Source organism: Thermobia domestica, chromosome 10, assembly GCF_964235325.1.
Source record: "Thermobia domestica chromosome 10, izTheDome1.hap1.1, whole genome shotgun sequence".
In the NCBI taxonomy this organism is placed as follows: Eukaryota; Metazoa; Arthropoda; class Insecta; order Zygentoma; family Lepismatidae; genus Thermobia; species Thermobia domestica.
The window spans coordinates 19,432,640-19,444,811 of record NC_137463.1 but is presented as its reverse complement, the minus strand read 5'-3'; the positions used below and the strand labels follow the sequence as shown (position 1 = coordinate 19,444,811).

Sequence of the window (12,172 nt, the reverse complement as noted above, 5' to 3'; positions counted from 1 at the left end):
TTTTTGTATATATATCAACATCCAGTAACCATTGTAAACTTGAGTAGGCTTACAGAAGCCTTTCAACGATATTCTATTAAACTTGCAGCAACCGTACATTTGATAGTGGAAAGTATGCTGCAAACCTGGTTCAAGTGACGAAATCATCAAATTCACGTGCAGCAAATTTGCAAGGTTGCAAAGCAAGTATCCTGCAAGTAATTATATAATTTAGTATCCAGTAGCGCAATTTTGCAAGTTCTCAGCACACAGCAAATATCTTAAAGCTAGTACAGTGGCGTTCTTCAAGGTTGGAACGCTGGTAAAAAATAAATTCTATCGCTTCAAGCTTAAAAAAGTACGTATTGGTAAGTATTGTAAATTACATACTTTCGGAAGGCTTTTATACGGAATTAGCACACATTCTAAGTTTTCTTTCCTTTGGTTGCAGCGATAAATTACCAACATGTCAAATGAATTATGATATATTGTTAAGTTTTTAACATCCAACATTCTTGCATAAAAAGAAAATTTCAATATCGAAACGCTTAACTGAAAGAACGACAAAATTTTCGACTGAAGGTGATGGTCCAATTTAGCTTATTGGTACTACACGGCTGTGTGATATTTGGGTAACAAATGGTAACCATTTTATTGTTGTAAGAATTTTCGTTCTTAATCTGTGCAATTTCTATCATTAATGATGTATAGAAGATGAAAGTAGAATTGTGTTTTGTTTCCTGGCTAAGATAAAAGAATACAGGATGCATCAAAAATTGTTAGTTTTATTTTTTGCGTTGTGATCCGCCAATTATGTGGTACTTTTCGTTGTTTGTAGTTGGCATCACTGCGGTAGTGTGTATGAGTTTTTTTGTGGATGTTATGTGTTGAAGTGAAGAAATGTAGGTATTATTTTGTTGAATTTAGGACAGTAATATGTGCTGTGGAGGATTAAGATTAAGGTTAAGCGTATATTGTATTATAATGCATAAGGTACGGTTGAACCAACATATATTAATAGTTGAAAATACTTTGTCAACTATAAAGCCGACCCCCATTATTAGACGCCAAATATAAACTAGCAGCGTCGTTATTTTATACGGTATAGCGCGGTTACCTTGCATAAATGTCTAAAAGACATCATTCTTTTTGACAATTGTTACAGTCATACTTTGTATTTCTATCGTGGAGACAGATTATCTATTGTACCGTAGAAGTTTAGTTCATGTATTAATATATTAATGTTCATGGGTGACCTTTGTTTTGATTCAGACAGCAATGGTCAGGTTTAGTTTAAGGGCACCATCAGATATAATAGTCCGTAAATTAAATATGTTCCATTAATTATGTTCTTTCATTTATAAATGATTTCCAATGGTCAGCATGAAATTCGGTAGAGATAGAATTGAAGAATCTAATGTTCAAATTAAGAATAAGTGTGCGTATTTTTTTCCCTGGAAGCGAAGGTGACAATACACCAATCTTGACTATTCTGGTGAAGAAAAGTTAATACTTTTTACAATATATTTTAGATGAATTTATTACTCTTACGTAGCACAAAACCAGTATATATCGGTTTATTTATTTTTGTGTAACCGAGAGTAAATTTATTATATTGTTTTAAAGTTAAAAATAGCTATGTCAGGTAATCGGGGTATTTGCGCTGTATCGCTGAACCACATGGAAATCGAAAGAAAAGTACCAAAATATGCTATATTTTGTTATATTTGGTTAGAGTACATTACGTTAGGTTATTACTTTACATTAGGGTAGGTAGTGATCTTCAAAACAGAGATCTGTAAACTTCTACAATTTGGAATAGAAAATAACTGCGTATAAGTACGGCGTTCGGATGTATGACAAATATTACAGTGAAAAAAACTAACCAGTGCTAGGTGGTCACAAAAAGCACGAATGCTATCTAACCGAGTCAAGGCAGGGCGAAGCTAGGGGATGAGCGACAGCAATGGTGGATATGTGCGTTAGCGAGGATAGTCAAAAAGGTGGGTTTGGACTGATTTCATAATAGTAACGCTCCATTTGTAAATAGTACACTGTGTCTTTCACACAATTTCAAAAACTAACTCTCGGAGTCAAAAAAGATATGTCACAATCTTGATATATACGCGCTATTTCCACACTGCCTTTCCCGCCACTAAATCATGACAAGTCTGCCTCTCCGTCAAATAGTTCCTTCCTTCTGCACATATCCTACATTGCTGGTTACTACATCAAAAGCAGCCTACAACAACCACTTTTTTAAATTTCAACTATTCCCCTCAATCACTCTTCCTCACGAATCAAACTAAATTCTCCAATCCACCCGGTAAACTTCCAAAAATTGGTCCGGCGATACAGCACTTAACCCGGTAGTGGTATGACAGAGGAAAGCCTACGCACGGAAACGCATTTTATGTACATATATTTGTATTTAATTAATAGTTCTTTTTAATGATCTGCTCTGCTTGAGATACTCAAATTGAATTGGCAACTTTACATTTTTACTAGGTACGCTTGCAGAAAGGAATAACTATCTTGACCTACTAGGGAGAGTTGGATCCGGCAGGCAACTGCGAGCGGAGTCAGGCGAGTAGTACAGGATTAGAGCGCTTAGGTTGACGCTGTTCGAAAGTTTCTAAAATTCACAGTAGAGTAGATACGCATATATATAGACAGCCACTTCTATTTGTTAACTTTTTCGTTTTCTCCTTGAATTGTTTTCTCGCGTTTAGATATTAAATGACTCAGATCGAGGAACAATCTTATATTTGGAAAACCGTTTCAGTTCCTCAGTTTGTTTGGTTTTTTAGTTCAAAATTGAATCGAGGCTCTACTTGTGCTATTTAAGTATTTTTCCGCAATATGTATATTATTTGAGCGTTTCCATGTATGGAACCGTAGCCTGTTTCCTTTTGCATTTTTCCTGGCGGAAGCTCATGTTGTTCGGATTCCACGTTATTAAGCAGGTTCCGTCTCATATAGCTTCGCTGGTAAAACGGACGTTAAACTTAAAATCAAATCAACTCAACTCAACCTTTTGCATTTTTTCGTGAATATGCTGATATGGTGCCCCGATGGTTCAGTGGTATAACTCTTTTACTTTTGGTGCGTGGAGGCTTTGGTTTTCCCACTCTCGCCAATTGTGCTTTGTAGTGAATACAAACAACGTATGCGTGGGTTTTCTCGGGCATCTGCCATTTCTTCCTCCCATGCTTTCTCCATTCCACAATTATTGTCTCATAATTACTGTCTTCCTTAGCCGTAGTACATAATCGTGGGACGTTTAAAAATTTATACTTATTTCTTATTTTTCGGAAACAATGAATGCTGCTTGTATTAATTATCGCAGTAATTTTAGTTTGATTTCATCGTTCATTTCTATCGCCTACGGAAGTTTATTTCATGTAAATGTAGCATTCAATGCTTACTTGGATGGGAAGAGTTTTGATGTCAATCTTTCTAAAATATAAAATTTGAAACTTTTCATAGAGGTTTATGAATCTAGTCGATGATTAAACATATGACGAAACATTTATGAACGTTCGTTTATTAGTAGTGTATATTTTGGAGTAGCAACATGTTTTTCCGGAGAATTTTCTTCCTGACATAAAGTAGCCGGGAGTACAGGCAGGCGAGTAACTCAAGGTTACGGTGAACAAATCATTCTCATTTAAAGTATCGTAGGGATATTCATATAACACGTTCGAGTATGCATACTGTGTACAATACTTTCGTTTTGGAGGCTATTGGAGCAAGTTGAGCGGAAAACTTACCAAAGTTTAGTTGAATATTGTGGGGAACCAATTTTAAATCAATAATTTGTAATGTATAAACTTGCAAACCGGAATTTCAGTGGGTATTCACGTAGATTTATTTCTAATTGTTTTGATTCATTCAACACGGAACTACAATAGAATATCAGTTATGTTGTGTATAGTTATTATTAACCACTTGTAAAAATCACAAATGTAGAAATTGTATATAATAAAATGTATCAATTTATACACAATATTTAACACTTCCTACTACATAATGCTGATGCACGTAATTGTCTCACTCTAACTGACAATAGTGCTAACATGAAGATTTCGGATTTGGACATCGAGAGCCTGTCGAAAGAAAATTGAAAAGAATATTTGAAATGTTCGACACCATGAAAACAAATAATTTGGAATATGTGACTTAATCACGTATTTAAATGTTTTAAGTTAAGATATTTAAGTACTTTAAGTACTTATACGTATTTAAGTTTTAAGACATAATCGTCATCAGGTGATCACAGAATCCGGTAGCAGCATAAGACGTAGGTTGTTTTCGATTAAATTTTTCACAGTCACAGCCGTGTCATCCCATGTTTCAAGTTCTTTCTCTGGCATTTCATGGAAAACAAGGCTCTGCCACCCGGATCTGTTTTCTAGGTTATGTGTGACTTCTATTAATGTTCCTCGAGAGATCGTATATAAGAGTGGGGTCAGTCCATGCTAACTGATCGAGAAAAAAGAAAAACTACCGCTCGACCTTTTTAAAAAAAAATCTATTTTTTTCATGAATGTTTATCCTATATCAGGGTACTTCAAAACCACAATTAATTATTTTTTGCAACATCTTATGGCGACGCAGCGGATGCCTCCATTTTGCGTGTTTTCGATTTTAGGCGTTTACTTTGTTTTGAATCCCTCAGCATGTATTTGCCCTACCAAATTGAAAATTGCTGGATGTCTCCAACTCATGGAGAGCTAAAACTCTCTTAACATTTTTGCCTAAAACTACTTTAAAAAAGGGTGAAATCAGGGCCTATAGTAGCAACATTTAAGACATGTTCGGGAAGAGAAAGAAACTGACGTAGTGGTTTGGATTTGTGTGTGCATCTAGTACGGGGTCATCAGTTTATACACAAAAATTTTCAGACCTGTAGCTGCTTCCAAAGGTCTGAAAAAAATAAAAAAGTTGGGAAATTATGCTAGTTTGGCATATTTCATTGTTCAGTATCTCCAATGGGTCAAGATAAAAAAAAAGAAAATTAAATTTTGGGAATAGTTAGTCCTTTAGTATACCATAACACACAACAGCGCGTTTTGTGTTTTTGAGCAGAAGGGGGTCAAAGTATTAAGTAACGATGTCATACTCTAGAAGGTGTTTTGTTCACAAATTTAACTGGAAATTCGTTGTGAAGTGAAATAAAGTATGAATGGTTAGTTCAGTCAAAGCTCTCAAGCTCGTTTCTTTCCTCTAGTTGTAACACTGTCTTAAAACACCCACAGCAGCACTGGTGAAGAATGCCGTTATCAGCAGAAGGCGAAACAAGTCAAAATGTACACTTGACAAAAAGTCCGTATGTACTCATTGTTCTTGCTGTTTGGTATATCAATGATATCCAGTCCTATTTATTCATGTTTTAAGTCCTTTCGTTTGATCTTCATTCTGCAGTCAATGTTTACAGCGAGTAAGTGTTCACTGACTTGGGAATGCAACTTGGTTTAAAAAAACTTGGACAGTTGTTAAAAAAAAGTTATTGAGTATTTTAAATGACTTGATAATGTGCGTTACGAAGATTGAATCGGACACTGCCGCACTAGTGAAATCACACCATGCTCAGGTATCTGATTTCATTAGCTTTCAATTTTAATTGTATTTCAATATGCAGGTTTTGTTGCATTTGTATGTTTCTGGTATTTCAATATGCATTTCACATTAGTTTCATATCGTCCCTTTTTCATTTAAATTGATTTTTAAACAGCTCTGCACCTGTTGAAAATATTTACTAGAGCTATTTTTTGTTGTTGTTAACAGTATGTGTAAAAATAAAAATATGCCTATCAGAACAAAATTCAAAATAATAATTAAAAATATTTTCCGGTATTAGGTTCAAATTATATTTATCTCTTCCGCTTATCTTCGCGACCCCGAGGTTGAGAAGAAGTCCTGCTCTAGACAGTAGGCGACGGAAATCCAGCGGTAGGTAAAGTTGAGTGGAGATGCATAAAGATAGCACAACAGAAACTACAGTGGTACAATGAATAATGAATATGAGCGTACTGACCTGTAGGTATCACAGTAAGTGTCCAAAATGGCTTCCAGGTGACATTATGCATGTGGCGATAACGTTGCATCATCGACAGCTACACATACATTCGAAGATACCATCTTGTGTCCGAATAGTTGTACACGCATTAGTGTGGGGTGCTGCTGATCTCGCGCGGGTTCAGCATGTACGAGCGTCTTCAGATAACCTTACACATAATAAGCAAAAACAAGTGGACTCAAATTTGGTGATCATGCAGGTCATAAGCAAGGACTACCCCTACCTGTACCTCTACCAGGGTACACGGTTCATATGTCGGGGAAGAAATTTACAAAAATACGGAAGAGCACCACGTGCATTGTCCAAATACGTCATCGTACGTCCAGCGGCGTCTCCTTCAGAACCAGTAATGTCTCCTTCACAGGCTTTAAGTAACTTAGATCCGTTAGGCGAATTCTCTTACCATTATTCATAGGAATGAGTATCAACAAATATTGCGGTCAATGTTACATAGTTTCCTCCGGTGCTTGGGGTCCCTGGTTCGATCCCAGCTCGCTCCGTGTGGACTTTGTGGTGGACAAACATCGTGCTCGTGGGTTTTCTCGGGGTTCTCCCGTTTCCTCCCACTTTCTTCATTCCAACATTTTTCATTTATTTCTCATCTTCACAGTCTCCTTTAGCCTAACCGGCATAACCGTGGGACGTAAAACTTAAAGATTTCATTTTGTTACATAGTTTGTATTACATCTAATTAATCAATTCTCACTAAGTTACCGAGGGTATATCGATTTATTTTCTCACATGAAGAATTACGCAAAGAAATTGATCTTATTTTTTAGATTGCGAAATCGAGTTGTTAGGACATGATCATTTAAAAGATGACGTGAGCTAGCCTATAGAACTTTTAATGTTAACAATTATATAAGGAAGGAAGATTCCGCACTAATACGTGTTTCTTGTTTTATTTATTTATTTAACAATCATTAGATACAGTTCAGAGGCCATTTTATACTGGATATATAACAACAATGGAAAGGATTTGGGAAGGTATCGGCCAAGGCCTGTTTAGTAGGTACCATCCCGGCATTTGCGTGGTAGAACTGAGGAAAACCCAAGTCAGGATGGTCGGCAGCGGGAATCGAACTCGCGACCTCCCGAATGCGAAGTCAACACTCTACTACTTGAGATACTTGGCTCGTTTTTTCTTGTCTTTCATGTAGATTACTTCTGATTGCTAAGAAACCTAAGAAGTAAGGTTTAGAAAATACAGGAAGATATCTCACTAATTGTAGATTGGACTCATTAAGTAACATTTATTTTTTATTATTATCATTACTACTATTACTAGCAAATGCCCCTACGTGTGACTGTCGGATCCTTTGCGTTCTGCCTTTTGCACCTTTTATATTGAATTCGTCTGAACTCGAAATCTCGCACAAAATTCAAACGCGTCGTATGAGCGTCTTAAGGAAGTACCTGCACTTTATATATATATATTTCATTTTAAGTCAAACATCAAAAATACACATAACATATCTTGAATCATTTTAGATGGAAAGCCCAAACACCAAATTTCATATCTCTAACCTTCAGAATCTCGGAAATGTGGACGTTTTAATATAATAATTTCCACCTCTGTCCTTCCCTCCTTACTGCTCGTCACATTTTCCAAAGTTTCTTCCTTACTGGTATCTTACGTCACAAAAATCCTTTTTACTGTCCAAATTTGAAACTTTAGCTTAAGGTGTTTGGTTTGGACGTTGATCAGTGAGTCAGTCAGTCAGTAGTAGCGCCTCTCATTGCAGATAACCATAATTATGAATTTATATTATTATTTGTTTTGAATTAAAAGTTATTTCTGTTGTTTAACAAAGAATACAATAGCGACAACGGTATTGCTGACGCCACAAAGGGAGTAGGACAATTTTATCAATATTATTTAGAGAATTAGAAAACAAAATATACTCGAAAGAAACCTTTACTGGAAATGTTGCAAGTCAGAGGTTCATCTAGTAAAATTTAAACGAACTTGGAGAGAGAACCAAATCACTTATTGTGCTTTATTCATAATAGAAAAGAAGATATAGCATACGTTTTCAATATAATGTCTGTTTGTTGAAAAAAATAATATCATAAATACCGAATAAGATCAATCCAGGTAACCTTAATTATCTAAGTTATTGGAAGGAAGTTTCTGGTGGAATGTCCGAAATCAGTGTGGATCAGTTAAAAGTTTGATTCGGGGAGTTTCTTCTCCCATTAGCTTATACGCCACTTAGCTACGTCCACTGAATTAATACACATTATTTCTATTGCTACGAAATTTACTTTCTGGCTTTCGTATATAGCACGGTTAGGAACCAATAACAGAGCGATAATTGGGAATTAATGATCATTGTCATACGTAGCAAAGTTTATCAAATAAGTAACTGCTTCCTTTGAAGAGCATATTACTGTTTGGAATTCTTAGAGTTTCATCGTCGTGAATCGGAGTACTGCAGCTATCGTGGTACTCAATACTGGAATAAAAACGGACATAAAAGTACGTTGTACGTAAATATTAGGTTAATGAAAGATATTATTGAAAGAAAATACTAAAGATAATTAAGTATTTTTCAAGTCTCCGATGATGCAGAATCAACAGTTTACGGGGTTAGGATTAAGATTTCTGGGCTCTCGGCATATGTGGCCATGTTAGTCTGTCACGTATGAGGAGTGATGTCCCTCGGCAATCATACTATCCGGAGAAAGGGAAGGAAGGAACCGGCCTCGAACCTGTATGTTAGGTACCATCCCAGCATTGCCTAGTTTGAATGAGAAAAACCCAGAAAAATCTCACTCAGGATGGCTGGCCGGAAAAAGCTGCTACACCTTTTTGACCTAGTGTCCCCACCGGGAATCGAACCCGGGATCACTCTCAAACGGCTTACCAACGGAAGTGATTAAAAAGAAACAAAACAAATATATTAAATAGATGTTGTATTAGAACAATAAATACCAAGGTAGTTCCTGCTGTTCATCCTAAAAGCTACAATAACTTATCTGTTAACGATAATCTGCTAAACTAACCTAAGTCAATGCATGCTCCTTTTACTATAAGTCTAATCGAATTTACTACATGCTATGAAATATACATGTTGTATTCAACGTTGTGTATAGAGGGCACGGTGGTTCAGTGGTAGAGCGCTTACCTCTGGTTCGATCCCCGGCCAAGTAAGTTTGTGGTGGACAAATCATGTTCATTTGTTTTCTCGAGGTACTCCCGTTTCCTTTTAGTTTCTCATTCCACCAATTCTTCTGTCATTATTCGCGTGCCTTGATCATCGTCTTCCTTAGCCTTTTTGGGCATAGTCACGATACGTTAAACTGAAATATTTCATTCCATTTCTATGTATTACAAAACCATTACAACAACTACACTACTTCTATCAAGCGTTTACATTTCTTCAGTAAAATCTAAAAGCATAAACAAATACGAATCTTTCAATTCTAAAGCTAATGAATGCAGAAACTAACCTAATATTTCTAATTCTCCTTGTACTAAACTTAACTAGCAATATTACTTCGAATGCTAATGGGATAATATATGGGTTAACATAGTCTGTGGATATCATATAGAAATTCGTTGTGCATGGAATTTAATTCTCCAGTTACCGGAAGTTCTCAACTGGTGTTATATGCTGTATTTGGAAGACTTATCGCTTACTATTTGTAGTTAAGTAAATTGTTGTACTGGGTTTCATGTCGAATACACTATTCAAAATATGTTTTCCGTTGACATTGGTGTACTACTTATTTATATGCAGTAGATTTAGTTTCTGTATATACGAGAAATCTTCGAAATGTTAAAACTTGATCTTCCTGGATATCAGATGAATGCTAATGTTAAATATATCCGAAAATACATTGCTTATAGTCACACACGGTAACACTATAAATCGTGCAATGTGATTTTAATGACATTTATGAAGACTGTATCTCACAGCTAATCTGGCTTTACCAAACTTTTCCGCAGTTGATGGCGACTTTGCTGGGTCAAAGGTTCAGCTCTTCCCAGATGTCGCCGAAAGAGGAGCTGTCCGAAAAGTTAATGAATCGTTGGGCAATATTTACGCCGTACCCCCAAAGGATAAGTAGACCGGTGTTGTGACTGGGATCGTTTCGTGTTGGATTACAAGAAATTCTAGAGCGTATTATTAATAATAGTGCAACGTCCCATCTTTTACTTTCAGAAATCGTTTACCTCATTTAGCATATAAGGGATAACCATAAAACCTATAACTAGAAATTTCTTCTTTTTTCCACAACCACCTTAAATTTTTTGTCGGTCCAACAGTTGTTACATGAAAAGATTCAAACTGGAAATTTTCAACGAGAGCAAGTAATGTAGATCATACCATAAATTACAAGAAATCTGAAAGAAGGTAAAGTTGTTTTACTGTGTATGTGGTTGTTCTCACCCTAACTGTTTGTTCAGTATTAAAAGTTGTGGCCGTGGGAGATTAACGAATCCGCAACTGTTGTAGGGAGGAGGAAGAGTCCCGCACATTCACTACGTTAGAGACAGCTGCTGTAGTGAAAACACAGGGAGAAATGGAATCGACTGTTAATTTAGCAGATGTCGATCAAAATGCTACCGAGACTGCAGGAGGCGATGCAGAACCAGAAGTTGAAAAGAAGACGTACTACAGACAGGCGTTCAAGAAACAGTGGATGTCATTGCCAGAATTCAAAGGTAAGGATCCTTATCTCTTCTTTTCTCTCTCTCTCTCTCTCTCTCTCTCTCTGTATTTCTGGAAGGAATTGATCGATTTGAATAGTTTCTTCCTACTACGAAAAAGAAAATCCTCAAAAGACGACTGTGTAGTGGCGGGTATGCAGTTTTGCTGTTGAAACAATCACATTTTTGGGAACGTTTCAGGATCTACGTGTATAGATAGACACGTGCTTATCCCATATGAATTTTATTTTATTTTATATTCGTGCAACCAGTGTGTCATTTTATAGTACAGATGAAGATAGGGAAAATTTGCAATAAGCAGCATGATTCTTGGGATGTGCTTAAGTTTTTATAAATGTTTTATACGCGCTTATGTATATAAATAATATGAAAATTAAAGTTCTTTTACCATATGCGTATTATATGTCGAAATTTCGACATCTTGCCTCTGATATTTTCTTCCAGGGAACAATACTTTCAAGTATCTAATCGAGTTTCTGGATTTTATATTTTTTAATGTTCTTTTTTCTTCTAATACAGTAGAGCGTCGATTATCCGAACGTCGGTCAACCGAACGACCGCTTAACCGAACTGTGTACTCGCTCGCACCTGTTACTCTCCCACAGTAGTCGCCGCACTGAGCCACCGCTGGCGGAACATTGCTTCTAATGGGGCCTTCATAAGGCGCTGCTGACCGGCCAAGCCGCCAGTCGCTGTGTTTCAACAATCAGCACACTTCTTTTTATGAATAAATTTACTGTACAGTACTTCTTTTTGGCAAATAAACATGTACAGTTCGATTATCCGAACAAACCAGTTTTCCGAACACCCATGTCCCCCAATTACTTCGGATAATCGACGCTCTACTGTATTATAAACTAACTTCTACTAAAGCACTTAAACTTACTGATGTTGTCTTTCAGTGAAAGATCACAGAAAAACACAACTAATTGATTGAACAGTGATTTAGCACTTCTACAGTTAGTTGCTTTTTCTGTGCATTTTCATTCAGTGATTTTTTTCAAGTTATAGGACAAGATCAGGAAGTAAAAGTTCATTCACCTTGCACCCGCAACTATTGCGTTTTCTCTAAGAATTTATTCTTTTATATTTCAATCTGTTTTAGGATCATAATTCAGGAACAGTCACTTCAAAAACTAGAAGCATTAGTTAAACATTGTTTTTGTATATCTTATTTTGTTTCAGGAGAAAGCAATAAAAATAAGAATTTTACTAGTTCTCCTAGCTTTTGAAATGACTGTTCGTGAAAATGGCCCTGCAACGGAACGAAATATAGAAGAATAAGTTGTAGAGAAAACAATAGTTGCAGGTGCAAGGTTAGTTAATTTTTCGTATTGAATATGTGCCCAAGCACATCAGTTAGTATTCATCAGAAAGTTTTAATTATTTAGTAGAGGTTTAATTAAAAAATCTAAACCCATTATAAACAA

At 36.1% G+C, this 12,172-nt stretch overlaps 1 protein-coding gene across 6 annotated transcripts in view; it reads left to right on the top strand.

Annotated features, from left to right (window-relative positions):
* Nucleotides 1–733: 733 nt before the first annotated feature.
* The window catches only part of LOC145662342 (uncharacterized), a 32,207-nt gene continuing 20,768 nt past the window's right edge, over nucleotides 734–12,172 (top strand). For 2 of the 6 annotated variants that reach the window (XM_081727840.1, XM_081727839.1), the window contains exons 1-2: nucleotides 734–881; nucleotides 10,528–10,736. In XM_081727840.1, the coding sequence (XP_081583966.1) occupies nucleotides 880–881; nucleotides 10,528–10,736 (211 nt within the window). In that variant the 5' untranslated portion in view covers nucleotides 734–879. The other 4 variants (XM_081727841.1, XM_081727843.1, XM_081727844.1 and 1 more) reach the window with 4 other exon arrangements.